Here is a 21,937-nt window from a genome sequence, read left to right as displayed (position 1 = left end):
TAACATATTTCAGCTGGCACCTGATGCCAACATGATGGCAGAGAGATGACTTACATCATGAAGACCGGTTAGTCTACATCATGACGTTGGCATGAGATGCTTGTGTGACATTGCATTTTGATTACTTGAAAACAAATCTTAAAACCAACAAATAATCACCACCATCCGTCGTCAGTGTTCCACATTAAATTGAAGTTGGCAATAGACATCCTGCCATTAAAATTTGGTCACCCAGCGTCACAACCTAAATCAAACAAATATCAGTGTTTAATGATGTTAGTCACCAGCTGGGACCCTAACGTGCAAATGTAGCATATACATCGTTTCCAGAATCATACAGCATTTTTTTTCTGGCTTATGGTATAACAACAGTGCTCCAGGGATTAAGCTTTTCTGAAGGCCGATGCAGACGTGAGCATCGCCCTGGTTCTCCTGTTAAAAAGCCTATGGGATTTTTCAGTTGGATTTTGGATCATTGCAAAGAATAATGGGGCTACTTACAAAATTTGTTTAGCGAGAAAGTCTTTACAAATTAACACCATATTTTATATCATAAAACAAGACATGAAAGTGTTTTTAGCTTGTGTTAAAAACAGACTTTATTTCAAGCTTCTAACCAAAACACGTTAAAAAAAAAACTCTTTGAGAGGACTCATTCCCACAGTTCTCTATACCTGATGTAACACTGGCAGGGGTCGTTCTGCCAAATGAATGCTTTTACTATTGATCATTTTTATCTGCAAATAGCCTTCTTCGGAACTGGCACTTCTGAAGAAAAAAAAAACAGGCTTTACGGCTACTGAAATTAAGAGAGTATACTAATGCATCTTCCATCTGTGGAAAAGAAAAAAAGACAGAAAGGGTAGGCTTGTAATCATTATGATGAAATGTGAAATGTGATGATACCTGAGTGACTAAAATTTTACAGGTAAATATTTGTCAGAGGTTTGTGGGAGTATAATGGACGTGGCCCCCGTGGCCCCGGTGTCAGCTGCATGGTGATCTCTGCTGCTGTGTGACCGGGAATGAGCTGTGTGGAGCCGCGCAGCAGCTCCCGCTCCTCCCTCCTCCTGCTCCTCCTCATTGTAGAGAGAGAGCGAGAGAGAGAGAGAGAGAGAGAGAGAGAGAGCGAGAGAGAGAAATAGGGGAAAGAGAGAGATAGGGGAGGGAGAGAGATATAGAGAGAGAGAGAGGGAGAGAGACAGAGAGAGAGAGAGAGAGGACGCAGATCTCCTCGCGACGCTCAGCCGGTGCACCACGGGGTCCAGCATTCAAACTGACCAGCGCGTGCCTCTGAGCGCACCCACCGTCCTCTCTGCATATCCGCCACCGCGCAGCCTGCAGCTGACCACGGAGCCGGTAGGTCCCTTCTTTCTCTTCATCTTTTTCTTTTACGTGCATTTATGCAGAGGGCTCTTATTGTGCACGCGAGCACAGACTTGCATTGAACCCGCACGGGGCTGCGTGTTCGCGGGTTAATCAGGATCCGCTGCTGCCTATGTGATGTCTCGCGCACATGTGAAGGGGCTCTGATGTTAATGAGGGCGTGCGCACACACACATCTAACGCCTCCAACAGGAACGCTTTTAAGTTAGATCTGGTTTCAGTGACATCCAAAGGGCAAAGTGTGAGCCCGGTGCAGAGCGGAGACTCCGCAGCTCCCGGCATGCCTCACTCAGAGACAGCCGCTGCAGCCGGTGGGACCAAACTTTGATCAGTTGAGTTAAACACAGGGAAACTTCTGCAAAATGTGCACGAAGCTGATAATGCACTGGACACTTTGATAATTCAGCTAAAATAATTTTAATGTCTGATTTGAATTAACCCTTCGAAACCTGGAGCCACATCACTTTTCATGTGCTGCTGTCGCCTTTCACAAGTGTTTTAACACTGGACGCTGAGCAAATTGGTGGGTTTACTTACAAAAAACATGGGATAAAAGGCAATGAGCAACTTGGTAAGAAATTTGCCACAAATTGCATGAAATTAGTAAATTTATATATATATATATATATATATATATATATATATATATATATATATATATATATATATATACATATATTAAAATATATAAACAAAAAAATATAAATAAATATTCTAGGAAAACATGTCCGGAAAAAAAATAAAAAGCTAGGAATTATAACATTGATATATTTAAAATTATAGAACAGAATTATTATGATTATTATATATAATTATTATTTCTGGGTCTTTGTTTGCTTTAAAAAATATATTTTTGTATATTTTTTGTTTATTTTTTGTAAATTTCTTGATAGATAGTTTTCTGTTGTTGCTTATTGCTTTCTTTCCCATTTTTGAAAGAAATCCAGCCATTTTGCTCAGGTTTTCAAAGGGAACCAATTAATTGAAATAAACCATGTGTGAGTTTATTAAAGGTGAAACTAGCCAAATAGGATAAAAAAAAAAACAACAGGAAAAGCACACAGAAAAAAATCATCTGTTCGTATTTTTTTCTCTAGAATTATTCCATCTTGTTTGAATGTGTATTATTTATCTAAATGTGATTTTCACCTCAACATATTTCACAGAGCCACGGCTCTAAACCACACCAGCTACATCTCTGTGCATAAAACAGATGTCTGTAATACAGCAGCACACTTAGATGCACTTTAATTTTCCGTGTGTTTCCATATGTAGCAGAAAAGGAGAGAAGAAGCAGAGGAGATTGCTACTGCTTAATGTGACGGCCGCTTGTTAAATATGAGAATGTGCCCGAGAGCCGAGAGCATCAATCAGATACTCTGCTCGCCTTCTGCGTTTATATAGAACCTCGCCAACAGGACAGGACAGATATGCCTCTGTCTCTTACCCCTTTCCCACCAAATTAGCTCTTTTCCTGCACCCATTCCATTCAGAATTTTTGGCACCAGCCTGCAAGTGAAACCACTGTAATAAAGGATGGAGATGGATGGAAGGTGTTGCACAACGAAAAGTGGAAATAAACAGTAGAGGCGCATTTGTAGATTACAGTACCACCTTGAAACGTTTTGTTACGTTATTGCAGATTTTTGTTTTTACCCGAAAGCAAGCAAATATTAATGAGACCATTGCTTGCTTGAAATCTCCATTGTTGCCTTCTCCGTCCTTTCCTTCCAACCTGTAGAATATGACACATCAACTAATGCAGCACAGTTTACTCTGCAGGTCTAGTCTCCAACTTTTCGGGTTCTGAAGGAATTTATTTTTGGTTAAAATGCTCTAAATGGTTCAAAATAAGATCGGGGAACCAGAACAGAGCTGGTTCCATGTTGGTGGAAAAGGGGGATCTCTGTAGGACTGTTCTGGTCTAAACTGCTGCTGCTGACAGAGGCTTCTCTTTCCGTTTCTTTTTTCTCTTCTCTTCTCTTCTCTTCTCTTCTCTTCTCTTCTCTTCTCTTCTCTTCTCTTCTCTTCTCTTCTCTTCTCTTCTCATCTCATCTCATCTCATCTTGTCTCAAGGGTTAGGGTTTAGGGTTGCCCAGGATTTAGGGGCCCTTAAGCTGGATCCTCTCTGGTACCTGACTGACATCAATGTCTCTCATCTTTGTCCATAAAGTCTGTGTGGTTTCTTTAATATTTGTGCCAGTGTGGGCCGTGACCAAAATCAGACATTTTTTTGCATGTTCAGGAACAACAATGATATTTTCACATGTTCCAAATTCCTGACACGGAAAAATAATTATTCTGATTGTTGTTTCGTTCTGTATTTTGATCTATTTCATTTTTAATGGTAATTTCTTTCTAAAGGGCACAAGCATGGATGGAAATTGTTTATGTTTGCTTCTTTGTGCACGGTTTTATATTCAGTCATGAAAAAAAAATCATGAAATGATACAGATATGTGGACGATATGCTCTGTCCAATTCAAGTGTAAAGTGATCAGTTCTTGAGTTTGAGGTAACTCTGCAAATCAGTGCGCTTGAATATGATTTTAGAAAGCGGGCATATAAACCCTACACAAAGGCAGAATTGCACTTCGCTGTGGACTTCCAGAAAACAGTGAGACACTAATGTTCTGCCAGGGAATATGTCTCATATGCCTGAAAACAATCTATGACTGAAAATTTGAGAATATATTGAAGAGTCCCTTAAAGTAAAGGGACATTCCTTTTAACTGGAGGTGGTCCTGTTAAGTGTTACTTAGTATTTTATGTAAAAACAAGAAGTGTGTGTAGATTGACTGTAGGTGTAAACTCATAACCATTCTCTGTATGTAACCATTCTCAGCATAATACTTTCCAAAACAGCAAAAAATAATACTGACCAGGTAAAATAAATGAAATAGAATTCAAATAAATTATAGTATTAAAATATTAAGATAATTTGATACATTAAAGTGAAAAGTATTCAATACAAATTAAGTTAAGACTTCCAAACTTAAATGTGGTTCTATGAATTCTACTTTGCACCTGGATATTCCATCATGCAAATAGACAGGTTGAGTTATGTGTCACCTTTGACCGCGGTGGTATACATGCACCTTTCGTAACAGGCAAATTCATCCAGATAATATCTCCTTTATTTCTGCATTTGGATTCTAAATTGCATAGAATTGTCGTGTGTGTGTGTGTGTGTAGGGAGCAACCTTCATTTTGCTTCATTTTACGTTTTTTTATTGTGTTAGTGTGTGTGTCCCTTTTTTATCATTATATTCCCCCTCTTTAAATTCAGTCATTAAGACAAACGCTGCCGCTTCACGTTACTTTTAACTCAGCAGCAGTTTGGGGAGTTTGACTTGTGGTGTTGATAACTGATCTGACAAACCAGTCAGTACTGATCAGATCAGATCAGATCAATGGATAAGAGGAGCAGCTGCTGCCGAGGCGAGTAAATTCAAACTTTAAGGCCACACGCAGTTAAGAATTAAGTTTGACTTTCAGTGCCCTTTTCAATGTGCATGATGTTCTGCTGCTCCATCTGTGCCCAGAGTACACTCCATGCTATGAGAGTGTGGTGCGATGAATAACCAAGCAGTTTATGTATTCCAATAACATTCCTAATGAACAGTTCAGCTCCAAAAATATAAAATCAATATGTGGCGGCAGATATTTTAATTGTGGCAGGCTGCCACTAGTAAATTAATGTGTAGGAAACCCTGGAACTGCACTCACAACTAAAACTCTGGTTCTGTTTTATAACCCTGAGCTACAAGCCTGTGTTTTCATCTTGATTGACTTAACAGTCCAGGATGATTCAGATAAACCAGGCTGTCAGACAAATCATCAGATTGCATCTAAAGAAAAAGTGTTTATATCTGTTATGAGTTCCACGTTCAAAGTTGGGCCAGAAGTCTGCTGTCATATCCCTCTCCTCACTGCAACACAGTGTCTCTCCAGTAGCAAGTATTTTTGCTGTATTTGTAGTCTTGATGCAATGAATCACAGAAATGTAGAAAATGCGTGGATAAACTGTCCCACGGATGGATTGATGAATGGGTCCAAGGGGTTTGGGATACCTGGACCAGATCCTCTATTTGAAGTGATTGCTAACATTTCTTCTTGTTCAAGTCAGTCAAATAACTACAAAGAGACGCAAAACAACCCCATGGAGACACTTAACAACCACAAAGAAATGCAAAACAACCAGAGAGAGATGCAAGCAACTACAAAAAGATGCTAAAAGGCCACAAAGAAGCACAAAACGACTACAAAGAGACAAAAAAAACTACAAAGATACGTAAAAAGACCACGAAGAGATACAGACAGTCCCTGGTCTCTGTCCAACAATTCTGTGTCGTTTGTATAATTGTAGTATTGACACAATGAATTGAACAAGTGGGAACAATGTTTGGATGGACTTCCCCACAGATGGATTTATGAGCCCTATGATGAATGATTGGCTCAAGGGGACGTAAAGACGACTACAAAGAGATGTAAAATGTCCACAAACAGGAACAGAACGACTACATAGAGATGGATAACAACCACCCAGAGTGGCTAAACAGCTACAAAGAAACATTAAACATACATAAAGAGATGTAAAATGTCTATGAAGAGACGCAGCTGCTGTAAAGAAACACAGAATTGTCACATAGAGACATGTAACAACCACAAAGAGATGCAAAATGATAACAAGAGATGCAGTCACAGAGATATGCAAGATGACTACAAAGAGACACAGAATCACCACAAAGAGGTGCAAAATGACAACAAGGAGATGCAAAATGACCACAAAGAAATGCTAAACAACCGCAAAGAGAGGCAAAGCAACTACAAAGAGACACAAAATGACCACAAAGAAACACAAAACAACCACAAAGATATGCAAAATGCAAATCAACTAGAGATGCAAAATGTCCAAAAAAGAGATGCAAAATGCCCATAAAGAGATGCAAAACTGTCACAAAGAGATGGGAAAACAACCACCAAGAGATGCAAAAATGTCCATAAAGAGACACAAAATTTCCACAAACACGCGCTTACCAACCATAAAGATACACAGAACTGCCAAGAAGAGATGCAAAACAACTACAAAGAGATGTAAAATGTCAACAAAAAGACACAAAACTGCCACAAAGATATGGGAAATGACCACAAAGACATGCAAAGTAAATGCAAAGAGATACAAAAAAACTGCAAAGAGATGCAAACTGTCCACAAAGGGACACATAATGACCACAAAGAGATGCTTAACGACCATAGAGATGACAAACGACCACAAAGATTTGTAAAACGACCACAAAGAGATGTAAAACTATTGAGAGAGATGTAAGACAACTACAAAGAGACAAAAATGACCACAGAGACACCTCTGCTGATGTTTGGCCTCCCAGTAAAAACCTTCTGAATTATCAGAGAGAAAAGCTGAGCACACATTAGCAGGTGCTGTTTGAGTGACCTGTTGACAACAAGCCAAACAGCATCTCAGAAACACTGATTTGTAACATGAATCTGTTTTATTCAGTGTTTTTACCGGTTTAAATGACTAGGTCAATTTGTTTTGGAGGGGGAGAGATCTCTACGGATAATTTAGCTCCCGCTAAAAACCTGCTGAACTATGAACACCAAAGGAATTCTGAGTGGAGGAAGTTTCAGCTGGCTGCAATGTGCAAACCTCACCACTTGATGCCACTAAATCCCCCTAAATCTGACACAATGGGCCTTTAAATGACAACAGTAATGCAACACAATTACAGTTTCAATGGGATATCTGAGTTATTTTAAACTTTTGTCACACATGCGGAGAAGAGGATTCAGATTTAATCAAATGCTATCACAGATAAGTGTTGTCCGGGTGTAATAATCCGTCAGATATAAGGAACAGAACATTTTGCCTTACACAGAGTCAGAGGGACTGATTTTGGGCTGCTGTTAATGTTTGGGAGCTGGCGCTTCAGTTGTATTTTGTCACCTACATGATGAAGAAAGCTACATTTGGGCCCAGTGTTATAATCTCGCAGCATCTGCTAATGCATCTTTCTGTCTCACACTGGTAGTGTGAGGGGCTGTCACTGTCACACTCATGACAACAGAAACACATTGAAATATGCACACACACACATCAACCTGTGCACACAGAACACACACGTAATGAAGGCACTCCTGAAACACATCTCCCGAGCATGCTGGGATTTGCCCGTGACGAAAAAAAAAAGACGCAGTGTGAAGTGTGTATGTGTCATGTCAGTGTGCTGTCAGTGTGAGGTTGCAGTGAATGAAGAATCGAGATGGCGCGCCGACATCGCATGGCGGTCCAGGAAGACTTTGCCAGAGCTGTCTGTCCCCAAATTATCACCTCCGTCTCCAACGTCCCCCTCTTCTCAGCATCTCTCAGCGGCTACGCTCCCTCGCAGCGGTCGCCAGAGCCTCCGAAAATGAGCTGCACAGCTGAATCCATTCTTAATGGGCTACACACACACGCGCAGGCCTCACACACCAGGGACGCAGGTTTAAAGGATTTCATTAATTCACTTGATTATTTTATATCTCTGCTGCAAAAATGAAAAGACCAAACTGTTTGTTACAGGAAACAGAAAAACATTTAAAATAGAAAAAAATTAAGCAATATATCACCGAAGCTCTTGAGCAACAATTTGCAGAACACTCTGCTGCTTATCTGTTTTTCATTTGGCTTCTTATTAAAGGTGTAAATGCTCAGGCTGCTTGTGTGGCTCAGATACATGAAATATCAGATTTAACATAAGCTAACAGATGCACTTGTACTACAGTAGCTGGAGGAGACGAAGAGCTCGCCTGTGAGCTTTCAGAAACACCACAGTCTGTCATTACATGGAACGCATCACCAACAAATGTTTGGGCATACTGGTGTTTTCACACTCTGCCTTTTACAGCCACTTCCTCTCAGTGTTTTCAGTCAGGCTGCTGAGGAAGAATTGTTTTCCTCAACTTGTTGTTGGGGATGCCCAAATAAACATCCCATTAGACTGTAGAGCTGGGCAAAATATCACTAATATATAAATATGATATGAGGCCAGATAGCATCATAGTTAGGATTAATTGATTAGTTGTAAACTAATATATTTATGTAATAATAGTTTTGAGTAATTTGTTTGTTTTTGTTAAGAAAAAGTAAAATTCTCCGATTCTAGATTGTTAAACATTGTGTGTTTCTACAAATATGTAAATATACATAATTTGTGTTCATTTTAATATGTGTATTATGTTGCATAATGCATGATTGATGAAGCATAAAGTTCCATGCAAAGACACAGGTCCTCACAGATTTAACAGCATGTCCTCTGCATTATCAGCATTATCCACTGAAATCCTGGAAATAATCATAGCATCTTTGCACACTGTTAATTATTTCCAGGATTTTCTAGGATTTACCTGTAATATTTCACAATAAAATACTGTAAAATGATACAGTGATATAGAAACAATGATACTGTGATTATTTCCAGGGTTTCACGGGGTGTAACTGTAATATTTCAGCATAAATTACTGTAAAAATGATATAGTAACTTACTGTAAATTAATGTAACTAGTAGACAGGAATTAATTGTGAATATACAGTCAAACATTTTAAAGTTTATCTCTATCTCTGTATAATTTTTTACAGTAATATATTATTACAGTTATGTCCTTTAAAACCCTGGATATAATTACAGCATCTCTATACGCTGTTAATTATTTCTAGGTTTTGACAAATGTAGCTGTAATAACTTCACAATATGTCACTATATTGTAAATGTACAGTCAAACATTTTACAGTGAATCTATATCTCTGTATCATTTTTCAGTTTCATCAGTTTAATTTATTGTGAAACACTACAGTTACATTTGGTGAAATCATGAAAAGAATCACAGCATCTCTTGCCACTGTTAATTATTTTCAGGATTTCACCATATGTAACTAATATTTCACAATAAGTTACTGTAAAAATGATACAGTAACTTACTGTAAGAGTAGTGCAACTAGTAGCTGGATATTCATAATAAATGTAAAGTAAAACAAAGCAAACAAAACTACCATTAATTGATTTAACAGACTTAACAGAACAGACACTGGGGCAACATATATACTGGCTGAGCAGACCAAATGAAACACACAGGGGGAGAACTAGATAGACGATAACTAAAAGTGGCACAGGGAAACCCTGATCCCCCCCCCACCTTGATGCCAGAGCTCTTGGTTTGGTCCGTTTGCTAGCCTGGGGCATTAGGCCAGGCTCCGCCCTCAGCAGCAACTTTTGCCAAACTCCAAACAGGAACAAAGCTCCAGGTAACTCAAAAACAGAAAGAAAAGAGTTAATAACTTACAAAGGTAAATGGTAACATGTTGTCAGAGTGCTACTGAGTAACTTTTAAACCGAATAAATTACATGTTTGTAACTTAAATGACGGCAAATGAAGGTTAAGTGAACATGGTGAGGGTGAGTGTGTGGCTGTGGGCACGGCCATCTTTGTTCCATATTCTGCTTATTTTCAGCTTCAGCTTCATTTGTAGTTTATACTGCAACATGTTTACAGCTTTAATACTCAAACAACACTTTATTTGACGTTTTGCTAACAGCAACAGTAACTTATTGGTAGAAAACTGGCTGTTTTGAATTGCGGAGATGTGTGAAATCTGCAAGTTTGTTTATTTCTGTCATCATTTTCATCTAAATGTAACATAAAGTTATATAGTTCACACTTAAGGACTGTTTTGTGCCATTTCAGCTTTTCATTCTTCATTATTTTGATAATTTTGGCTGTGTTCATGCATATAGCATACATTTTAGCAAGATTGTGTATTTTTGTTTAATCTGTGAATTTCCAGCTCAGCTCCTACAATAAGTCTAAAATACACTGTGGAAACTAAATTGTTACATTCAGACTGTTAAGTGCAAGAAATGCTCAATTGAAACCCATTCAAACTGACATTTTTGATCCCACAGTCATCAAGCATAAAAACATGCATTACTTCTGTCTGGCTGTCATTCTGGGCTTTTTCCTCAGAATTTGTCATTTTTACTATTTTCCATGATGACGTATTGTTTTTTCTTTTTTTTTTTTTATCCAGGTCTTTTTTATTTTCCAAATATATCACCAAAAAAATGAAATAAAATACAGCTTGAACATGATACATCTGAAACAAGTTCCTACCCAGCCTCCTGCTTGCTACGAGATCATTAATAACTTTATAACCAGACAAAAAAAGGAGAAAAAGAGTTAAATAAGAAGATAACAATGATAACTTTTGAAGAAACATTGATAAACAACAACAAAAATTAAATATTAATTATTTTGGCATATGGAGAAAATACATGCTATTTCCACTAGGTGCTCTGTCGTAGTGTTGCTGCTAATAATTGACATTTATCAGGCTGTTATCATTGAAAAATATTTTTTTTAATTTTGTTGTGTTTTTTTTACATCTAAAAACACAGTTGCATCATGACAAAAACCTGGCATTTAAAGGGTTGAAATTCTGAAAAATTAATGAATATTTGTTATTTATGATTAGGACTGATGAAAGTAGAAAATCATTCTAATGAATATTTTTTTTAAAAGCTGGATTTCAAAGAAGCGCTTTTGGTGCGCATACCAATACGAGTGTGTGTAGTATTAAAGCGCGCCTCGGGGGTAAATTAGATTACAGTTTATCTTATAAATTATGAGAAAACTATGAAACATGCCCATCACAGGTTGCCGTCTTTTCACTCTCTTCATATCAGCTGTGCTCTGTTGTGTTCCTCTCAGGTGCCCAGAAGAAGAGGAAGAGGAAGAGGAGGGAGGAGGTGATGTGCAGCTCACTGTGACCGTTGCTTCAACAAGGGTTTGAGCCTCTTCCCAGGCCGAGACGTTCTGCCCACCATCCGACATCAAAAGCAACAAGCTGCTAACCTTCCTGCCCCGACGCCTTGCTCTCCTTCAGACCCAGTGCCATGGCCTTTACCCTGTCAGAGATCATGGCGGCCAGACGGCAGCAGTCGCAGGCCCAGTCGCACGCCCAGCGAGGCAGCAGGACAGCGGTGGAAGTGGATGAATACAGCACCAACCCCACTCAGGCCTTCACCTTCTACAATATCAACCAGGGACGCTTCCAGCCACCACACGTCCACATGTGAGTCCACACAACCAACATGCCTGCACACACTCATAATGTGGCTGCCTACAGGAGCAGACAGCTGTCAGTTACACTCATGGCACATTTCATGCTGGACCTTTTGCTTCACATTTCCTCTGATAATTTATCTGTGCATCCTGGATGTAGTTTAACCCTTTGAAACCTTGTTGAATGGCCTGATTTCTTTTATTTCTTTCTTGGGAAGAAGGCAATAAGCAACTTAAGAAGTAAGCCAGAAATTAGCAAGAAATTTATTTGAAAAAAAAAACAAAAAACAAAAACAAAAAAACAAAAAAATAGGAAAGTGAAAAAAAACCTTTACATATATTCCCAGGTTAAAAAAAAAAAAAAAAAAAAAAAGATTTTCTAATTCTACTAATGTCTTGCTATTTGCGGGACATCTCTTGCTCAGTTGCTCTTTGTCTTTTTTCCCCAAATGTTTTTTGAAAGAGACCAAACTAATCTGCTCAGCGTTTAATCCTTTAACACCTAGATCAGCGTAAGTTCTCTTGTGCTTTCAGATGCCTTTCACAATCAGTTTAACCTCAAAATCATGTGAAAATTGTGGCTTGATGTCTTTTAAATAAATGGGAACAGGAAATACATAATGAGCAACTTGGCAAGAAATCTCTCGCAAACTGCAAAAAATTATAAAAGGTGAGAAGGATTTGATCTGAAAAATAGCTGAAAAATTCTGAGACAGAACTGTTCAGAAAACTGTAATAAGAATTCTTAGAATTATATATTTACTAATTTTTTTTGCACTTTCTTGAGGTCATTTTCTTGCTGTTTTCTTTTCTACTTGTTTCTGTACTTTTTAAAAATATTTTCCAGTGATTTTCTTTTAACTTTTTACAAATTTCTGGTCCATTTCTGGTTAAAGAGCTTATCACCCTCCAATGTTTTAGAGGGAAATAAAGCCATTATGCTCAGGTTTCAAAGGGTTAAGGTTCACTTGTAAAATGCATCTGAGAGCAGCACAAGAAAAGTGATGTAGATCCAGGGTTCAAAGGGCTAGTTGTCACAGTGTAAAAAATACTCCTAACTCTAAAGCTCATTAACTAACAAACTGACGAATCACTAAGCCCGTTGTTTTTCATGCAAAACACATTTCATGGTTCCAGCTTCTCAATTTTGATTTATTACATTGATTTAATTTTTTTTGCATTGAGAACTCTTATTTTTAATGCTCAAATACATTTTCCTGATTGTACGTACATACTTAGACATGTGACTGGTAGAGGTCACAGAGCTCTTTCACACTGAGGTATTAGTACTCTTACTTCAGTAACAGAAGGTAGAAACTGGAGGGTGCGTCTTCTATTTCAATATCGCCCATCACAGACTCTTTGCTGCCTTTGCTTTGTCTTATCTAAGTTGGCGAGGTCTCAGACATAACGTAGGACGTCACATAGTGACATAGCAGGTCAAGCAAGCAATGGCATATGTAGATGATTCCCTCTGCTGTTCAAAAACAGTATCGCAGTTCATTTTTCATTTCACCGATTTGAATCTCACATACTTTTTATTGATTTTTAACCGCCTCGCGATGCATGGTTACATCCCTAGCAACTGAACAAAAATATAAAACCGCAATGTTTGGTTGTGGGAATTAGGAGTTGACGAGATTATCCGCCTGGCCTATTACCAGGGTCGATATTTGGCATTTTGCCAATTATCTGTACCAGCATTTTATTTTAATAATCGACGATAAAATTAACTAAGAAGTGCAAAGAAACTGTCAGCATGGGAGGAACTTTTATTTTGTAAAACCTGAGGGTACTATTTAAATTTAACGATATAAATTTTCACAAAGTTGCAGGGAACTTTCTGTATATGATGTTTTAGTTTTGCTTAAACATTTGCTAAAAGCATTTAAACAAGTATTGTTTTGGAGTTTGTTATATTCCAAATTCTAAATATAGACAGAAAGATTTTCATTTCTACTGTAAATGCAGATGGGTTCCAAATATGGGTTATAGTAGGGCTGGGCGATATGGCCTAAAACTAAAATCTTTGATTTTTTCACACCAAACCCGATTTACGATTTTAATCGATTTTTATTTCCTTCTCTAAAACAAACTACAAATGACAAAAACATTTCTCAAAACAAGTTTTAGTTTTGATTTTAGCAGTAACAATTAAAGGCAAACTGAATTTTGTCAGTTTTTTAAAAAAGGAAAATTAATCACTTGGGCTCAGTTACTTTGGCTCAAACACTAATGTGTGGCACGAGCTGCGCTCTAGTATCCAAATACGCGCACACACACACCTGGCGAACAGTCTGTATTCGGAGACATTCGTTTTATGAAAACAAAACAATAACTATTTTTGTGCATTTTCAGTATTTACTCTCTAACCAGCTGCCGTTGGATGTTCCGTCAAATTTCCCTCTTTCATATATTGGGGCGGACGTGACCCCTGGTCCTCCGTGGAGATTACGCACGTGGTTGTACGGCACACAGTGGGAAAATGCTTCCACTAATGTCGGCTGCTTTTTTGTTTGTGGGTTGACACGGTCTTATGCATCTCAGAGTGAGACATTTTTCCCCTCGGCTGCTGCCTCTGTTTGACATGTTGGAACAAAGTGGTCGCCCTGCTGCCTTTAGTTGCAACAGCCTTTAAATAAACTTTGCAGCTGACTGTGGTTTGTTTGAGATCTGACGCCGCAAAACCGAAAGCAGTTCCAAATGAATTACCACACTGTGTCTTTTTTGGGAAGGCATGGCAGAGGCGAAAATAGAGGTTTTCATTTTTAAAAATTGTCCTGAACCACAAATTCGAATTCATCCATAAAATCTATTAATCGCCCAGCCCTAGTTATCGGTCTCATTAACTACTAATAATCGATATGGATAACCCTGAAAAAACAATATCAGTCAACTCCTAGTAGGAATACTACTTGGGTATGCTACATAGTATTCCCCTGGGATCACCAACACAAGAAAAACTAGCTAGTTCATGGATGATCTGGAACAGCTTTATGTTAGCGGCAGGCCTTGACTTATCATTTTCTTGTTTCATATGTATATTATATCATATTTAAGTGCAAAGCCTCTTTGGCTCTGCCCTTGTTTTTAATTTGCTGTGGCTGCTGTTTGCTCTTATTGCAAACTCAACACTTCCTTTGTGTTTACCTGCTGTGTGAATAAATTAAGCATATAGTGTACATTTCTACGGTGATAGTCATCATTACCTGCTGCTCATCTTAGTTACTAATTAATCTGTTGCAACTTTGCAGTTTTTATGATCAGCGTAAAGCTATTGCTCATGGAGCTCAACACTTCCTTGCAATGTTTCACATTAAAAGCTGACTTGGACAGTCAGGGATTATGCCCTTTGAGCCGCTGGAAGATTTTTAACCCTTCAAAATCTGGACTGACGTCAATTTTCTTGTGCTGACGCCTTTAAGAGTATTTTAACCTTTGAACCCCAAATAGGTTTACTTTCTTTTGAAAACATGGGAGAAGGTCAAAGAGCAACTTGGCAAGAAGTGTTCCAGGAAACTATTATATTTAGAAAATTATTATTTTTGTAGTCAGGGGAAAATGTCCAAAACTCTTTATTTAATTTGTAATTATCATTATTTATTATTATATATATATTTTCACAGAATTATTATTATTATTATTTATAAAGTATCGTGACTTAAGTATCGTGATAATATTGTATCCAGACTTAAGCGTTGTGATAATATTGTATCCAGACTTAAGCGTTGTGATAATATTGTATCCAGACTTAAGCGTCGTGATAATATTGTATCCAGACTTAAGCGTCGTGATAATATTGTATCCAGACTTAAGCGTCGTGATAATATTGTATCCAGACTTAAGCCTGGATACAGTAATATCACGGTACTTACGTATCGTGATGATATTGTATCAAGACTTAAGCAGCTTAATAATATTGTATCGAGCCTCTGCTGATTCCCAACCCTGGTATTTGAGGTAACTGACAGCTTCTTAGCCTTCTCTGACTTCCAAAACTTTAGTTTTAGTTTCAACTTTAGTTAAGATGTAGTTTGTATAACCAAGAAAAGTGTCTTTAAAACATGTTTATAGTGATGCTCTGAAAGAGAGTCTCTCTGTGGGCTCCATCAAGCATCACTTAACATTTCTTTACATTTGCCTACACTCAATAGAGGAAATGAAACATTTTTCATGAAACCTCGCCTGTATTTCATTACTTTGTGACTCACACTTCTTACTGGCTGTCCTACATGGATGCATATCTCCTTTCCCACTTCCACTCGTCTCTTTCTGTCTCTCTTGTGGTGGGGTGCAGAGGAGGAGGAGGAGGCAGGGCTGGGTGTTATCGTACCTGGAGGAAAGCTCACTAAAGTGGGCCACGGTTATTCACCAGCTCCCCTCTTCCCCCTGGAGACCCCGCGGATCTGCACACTTGCTGGAAATCCCACAGGACTCTGCTCTTTTTCTATATCTGTGCTTTATTTTTTTTCTATCTCTCCACATTTCTCTTTCTGTCTCTCTTAGCGCCGCACTTTTATTGTGGCCTCTCGCTTCTCGCTGCGTCTCTTGTTTCCTCCTTTGCTTCGGTCTGTGGGGATGATTTTCTGCTGGATACTAATTCCGCCTCCTTTCATTGTCAGCCGCTCACCGCAGAGACTTTGCATACAGGGCTGCGTGTCTGTCTCCTGTGTTGTTGCAGAGTCGCAGTGACCCCTTTCCCTTCCTTTGGGCCTTAACTTTCCTCTCTTCTGTTGTTCTCAGGGTGGACCCGATGCCCCATGACACGCCCAAGCCGCCGGGCTACACCCGCTTTGTGTGCATCTCGGACACGCACTCCCGCACCGACAGCATCCAGATGCCATACGGAGACGTGTTCATCCACGCTGGAGACTTCACTGAGCTGGGTCTGCCCTCAGAGGTCAAGAAGTTCAACGACTGGCTAGGTCAGCATCTCTTAGAGTTAGTGTCTGTGTGTGGATCCAGAGCAGGTCAGGGCCCTGTTTCCTCGAACTAGGTCCCCTCGTGTCGATCTATTAATAGGGCTGGGGTCAGTGCCAGGCTAAATTTACTCAATCTGGGCGCTGTGCTCAAAGTTTTTAAGAAAACTTTGAACAGGAGAGGAGTCTTTGAAGTTTTGGCTTTCAGGGCTACAGTAAGCTTTTTTAAAATTGTTTCCACAGTAATTTAAACTGCAAATCAAAAATCTACTTTACTTCACTGCTGATCGTTTTCTATGGAAGAGGTAGAACTGCCAGGCCAAAAAAATAAAAACAGGTTATAACATGAAAAGTTTCTTATCATAACAAGATGTTTTTCACATTTTCACAAGATATTTTCATATTATAACAAGACATTTTATTGTGGCTTTTAACATGGAAAGTGTCTTGTTATTTCTAGATATTTTTCACAATTTTACAAGATTGTCATGTGTAAGAGATAGTTTCATATTAAGGCAATAAGTTTTCATGTCAAAACATGTTGTTATAACTAGATAGTTTTAATAACGGTTTTATAAGATAGTCATGTTATAACAAGATGTTTTCATGCTTTATCGTGATATTTTTTGTCAGAACATGAGAAGTTTCTTGTTATAACTAGATTATACAAGATTGTCATGTTATGAGATATTTTCATGTTAAAACAGAAGTTTTCATGTTATAACAAGATCTTTTATTTAATGTTTGATGTTAAAAAAAGAAAAAAGTTCTTTTTTAAATGATATTTTCCCACATTTTTACAGGATAGTTTCATGTTATAACAAGAAAAGTTTCCAGAATAATTTGGAGATAACAACTTCATGCTATAACAAGATGTTTTTCCACATTTTTACAGCATATTTTTATGGTATAACAAGATGTTTTATGTTACAATAACATGTTATAACAATACACTTTTCTTGTTATAAGAAGTTTTTACAGGTAATAACAGTTTATAAGGTTTCATGTTTTAATAGACATTTTCATGTTATAGCCAGGTTTTTTGTTTTACAAGAAAGGTTTCTTTGTATATCATGAAGACATTTTCATAGCATGAAAATATCTATTAAAACATGAAAAATATCTTATTATAACGAGAAACTTCTTATTACATGTAACCTTATTACCTGTTATTACCTGATACTGATCAGTTCCAATTTTTCTACCCTGGCAGTTCCGTAATTTTCCAGCGCATGACATGCATTTTAAAAAACGATTTCCTCAGTGAATAGATCTGAGTCTTTTCTTCCTGGTGAGTTCAAGGACACTGTGAGAAAATCAGAGATTTGCGACAACAGCACATTTTTCTAAATGCAAGAAATGAAGGTTTTGCTCTGTGTTCAATTTCCTGACAGCAGAGCTCATGAATGCAGTGCTTTGTGCAAGCTGAGTCTAAATCACTGAGTTCCTTGAACACATCACAAAGAGTTGGGGCTTTTTTTTATTGCATTTCTGCACAGGGCTAACTTTGGCAAAAGACTCAAGTTAAATGATCATTCATTGTGATGGACAGGAGGTCTCTGCAACTCAAACACATCAATTGAAACTAATGACTGCCTGAAGAGCAGAAAAGAATCAAAGTAAAACCTGATGCTGTGCTTTGGGAAAGGGACCGCAGTAATGTAAAGAAGAATGTGATTTGTGTTAAACATGCAAAAGCTGCAGTCAGGTTGTGTAAGTGTGATGTGTTGCGGTGTGAGTCTGGTTTGTGTTACACTGCAGGCAGGGATGTCCCACTTCACATCTGCGTAGTTTAACACTGACAGCAGGGACAAACCGCTGAAACAAAGCAGGCAAGTGAAGTTCACTCTAGATCATCCTCACACAGCTTTCAATATTTCCCTACCCTTTTTTATACTCAAGATTTTCATTATATAGAGCTTCACTTCTCATGCAGCGGTGCCAGTGATAGCCGTGGCTGGAGGTATTGTGTTTTCAGGTTGTCTGTATGTCTGAATGTCCCATTCTCCTGAATGCAGTATCTTAAGAAGGCCATAAGGGAATTTCTTCAAATTTAGTACAAATGTCCACTTTTACTTAGCCATGACCTGATTAGATTTTGGTAGTCATAGGTCAAAGGTCACTCTGACCTGATTTGTTTCATTCTTGTTAACACAATATCTTAAGATGGCCTTGAGGGAGTTTTCTTTGAATTTGGCACTAACATCCATTTGGACTTCAGAATAAACTGATGAGAATTTGGTGATCATGGGTCGCTGTGAATTCACAAATTCTAATTTTAACAATTCTGAACAAATTCTTTTCTAATAGGATAAAATGATGAAGTAATGACTTTTTATATCTAAAAGGTTACAGGTCAACTTAACTGGGACATCATAATATTTTGCAAAAACAGTTTTCTGTCCATTATTCAACGTCATATCTCAGGAACAGAGGGGGAGGCATTTGGTCAGATACTGAATCGGTGACTCTAATCTGTAAACCGTTCTGATTGGAAAGATCTTCTGTGATCTGGGGGAAGATGTGTGTGAAGTGTCCATGTTTTCACAGATGTGGATGTAAACTGTAACTGCAACTTGACTGGTGCGCAAAAGCATAATTTTAGTTAACGCTACTTATGGATGGTGTTTTTCAGCAACAAACATTTAATCTAGCTGCATTCTGTTCTGCTTCTCTTTATAGTTTCTTTGTCAAAGCAATCCATAGTTGCTGCTTAAACAGCTTGTGAGGGTCCTAGTACTGTCTAATTTGTCATTTGTCTATGCCCACAAAGGTCCGTGAGGACAACTATGCAGAGGTCTCCACCATGACTGTATGCAGTGCTGGTGCATTGACTGTGCATGTGCTACAAAGGCAAACTAGACACTTGTCTCATGCTTGTACTGTAGTCCCTAAACTCGATCCTATTCTTCTTCACCAAATACAACAAACAAGGGAGCTCTTCTTCTTGCTTTCATGAGATAGCCATTTTTTTCATGGTATACATATGGAACGTGCAGGAATGATGCATCACCCTAGGCTGCGGGATGCTATAGCTATGTCACAAATCTGTATAGCCACAGTTCAGTCACACTAAAGCATTTCAGTATCATATTTTTATTTGTGACCTTAATTAAAAATCAGACATGAACCTTTGATGATTAGGTTTGAGAACACCTGATCGGTCGGTCTGTCTGTCTCGACACAGCCCACAAATATTTTTGAAACAGCAGAAGAGAACAGATTTACGGTCTTGCGCCTTCCCAGGGTCCCCTCCATGTTTACCATCTACCAAGTTCACTGTTTCATGGTGCTGGAAAGGGGTATTGGCTGTTGACAATGTTCACGTCATTGATTTTCAGTATTTGCACGAGCCAAGCCTAGAAATTTACAGTAATCTCAAACATCGGACTGTAAAACAAGAAAAAGTGACTTCAAACACCTTCTCAACTTTACAGCTGAATAATACAGTGATAGTGACAGTTTCAGCATCTCATATACTACTGCCAGGACATAGTGACTGTTTTAGCATCTCATGTACTACTGTCAGAAAATTGTGGCATCTTCAGCATCTTGTGTACTACTGTCCGGATATAGTGGCAGTTTCAGTGTCTGGTGTACGACTGTCTGTATATAGTGACTTTTTCAGCATCTAATGTAAATACAGTCTCGATATAGTGGCAGTTTTAGCATATCATGTACTGTCATGATAAAATTCTACTATATCCGATATTTAGTCATAATAAAATATTACTTCTTTATTGCTGTAACTCAATAACAGCTTTTTTAATCGTTGAGGTTGCTGCAGTACGTTCTTTGGTCGTCTCCTTTTGTCAGGCAGAGGTGTAGAGACTACTGAGCTCAGACTTTTCTTCTTTGACTTTGTGCATCAGCAGCCTCCACTGGAAGCACCTTATCTCTGCACTGAGTTGGGAGCAAGTGTAAGTCTTATCATCGCTACGTGATATCTGTTGGAAACCCGAATGATGTGACCTCGTACGAAGCCGCGCAACGAAAAACTGTTGAATCGGTGAATCTACAACATTGGAGCTAGCAGAGCAGTCCCGCTATCATCGCCATCATCATCATCATTGTCATCGGCGTCATCAACACCGGCACAAACCTCCCCGGGAAGCGGCAGAAGCCTGCTAGCGGGTGCGCAGGCCTTTGTGTATTCATCTCTTTCTCTGAGGGAGGGGAGCGGAGAGGGGGGAGATAAGGGGAGAACTTGTTGTCCTTCCCCCTCCTCACACACACATGCGAGCTGCAGGGAGCGCGAGCTGCAAATCCGCTAGCCCGCACTCCAGCGGCGAGAGAGGCAACGGGAGAGACGGGAAAGAAAAGATAAACCGAGCCAAACGCGCCTGCTGCTGCCTCTGAAGTCACTCTCTCCTCTCTTCATCCCTTCCTTCTCTCCTCTGCCGTTATTTCCTTCTCCCCTGCAACTCTGCCAGCTCTTCCTCTCGCCTGCTCGTATAAATATTTATAATCTGGCTATTCCTATTCTTTCTCCCTCTTTCATTCCCTCCTGCTCCCCGTCTCTGTCACACACACGCCGTCCCATTCTGGAGATGAATGTAACTCCTGCTGCTCAGTGTGTGCAGAGCAGATTTACAGAGAGATCGGGTTTAGTGTATTCATTACGGAGCCTCGGTCAGGTAATCTGCTCCCAAACTTTCTGCTCCTTCATCTTCCCTCTGGTGGAGTCTCAATCTTTCCTTTATCTCCTCTTTTACTCCTGTTTTCTTTAGTTAGGGTTTCTTTTTCACCCTTTTCTCTCTTACTCATTCTTCCACCTCCATCCCATCATCCTCTCACTGCTCATTTTCCATATTCCTCCCTCTCTTTTCCCACATTCTCCAACCTTCTCTCCAGTCTCAGCCCTCAGTGGCAGCTCTCTGAGAATCTTATTTTTAGCAGGAAGTCAGTCGGCTCTCGGGGGCCGCTGGCAGCCGCTCAAGGCTTTGTCAGGGACAGTGAACGCTGCAGGAGAGAGGGGGAGAAGAGAGGAGGAGAGGGGAGGACTGAGGAGGCAGGAGATGAAATTCACGCAGGGAGAGAGGAAGCTGGAAAATGATGGGATGGCAGGGGTAGAGAAGGTGGAGGTTTAAAAAGACTATCGAGGAGGAGGAGGAAGAAGGCTTCTCCCCAGAGGAGAGCTACCTTACCTGGGTAAAGTCTCAGCTCACAGCCCTGGTGTCTGATGCCAAACTTCTGCCCCCTGTTGTCATGGTGATCCATGTAGGTCCAGCTGTCAAGCACCATGTCACCACAGTTTGTGTGTGTGTGTTTGTTTGTGTATTTTTTTCTGCAATCTACACTTCTTGAACTTTAGTGTGTAAGACCAGAGTTTGAGTGGTTGGAGACAACTGCAAACTTACTAGTGATGTATAAGGAACTGTTTATTTGAGGGGAGTGGGTGGTGCAGAACAGGGAAGGCATTAAGCACTATGGAGGGACTTGTGTTTTTTATTTTGATATGGGCTAAGGACATACAATTTTATTTATTTATTTTAACCCTTTGAAACCTGGAGT

At 39.1% G+C, this 21,937-nt stretch overlaps 1 protein-coding gene across 4 annotated transcripts in view; it reads left to right on the top strand.

Annotated features, from left to right (window-relative positions):
- Positions 1-1,192: 1,192 nt before the first annotated feature.
- mpped1 (metallophosphoesterase domain containing 1) overlaps positions 1,193-21,937 on the top strand; it is a 110,552-nt gene continuing 89,807 nt past the window's right edge. The window contains exons 1-3 of one of the 4 annotated variants that reach the window (XM_088072730.1): positions 1,193-1,359; positions 11,151-11,514; positions 16,248-16,429. In XM_088072730.1, the coding sequence (XP_087928856.1) occupies positions 11,336-11,514; positions 16,248-16,429 (361 nt within the window). In that variant the 5' untranslated portion in view covers positions 1,193-1,359; positions 11,151-11,335. Of the gene's footprint in view, positions 1,360-9,584; positions 9,839-11,150; positions 11,515-16,247; positions 16,430-21,937 lie in introns of those variants that run through there. The other 3 variants (XM_088072731.1, XM_088072733.1, XM_088072732.1) reach the window with 3 other exon arrangements.

The sequence above is a fragment of the Plectropomus leopardus genome, chromosome 22 (genome assembly GCF_026936395.1).
Source record: "Plectropomus leopardus strain MGB_pleo_1.0 chromosome 22, ASM2693639v1, whole genome shotgun sequence".
Taxonomy (NCBI): domain Eukaryota; kingdom Metazoa; phylum Chordata; class Actinopteri; order Perciformes; family Serranidae; genus Plectropomus; species Plectropomus leopardus.
Note: the sequence above shows the minus strand (reverse complement) of the source record. Positions and strands in the feature narration are given on the sequence as shown.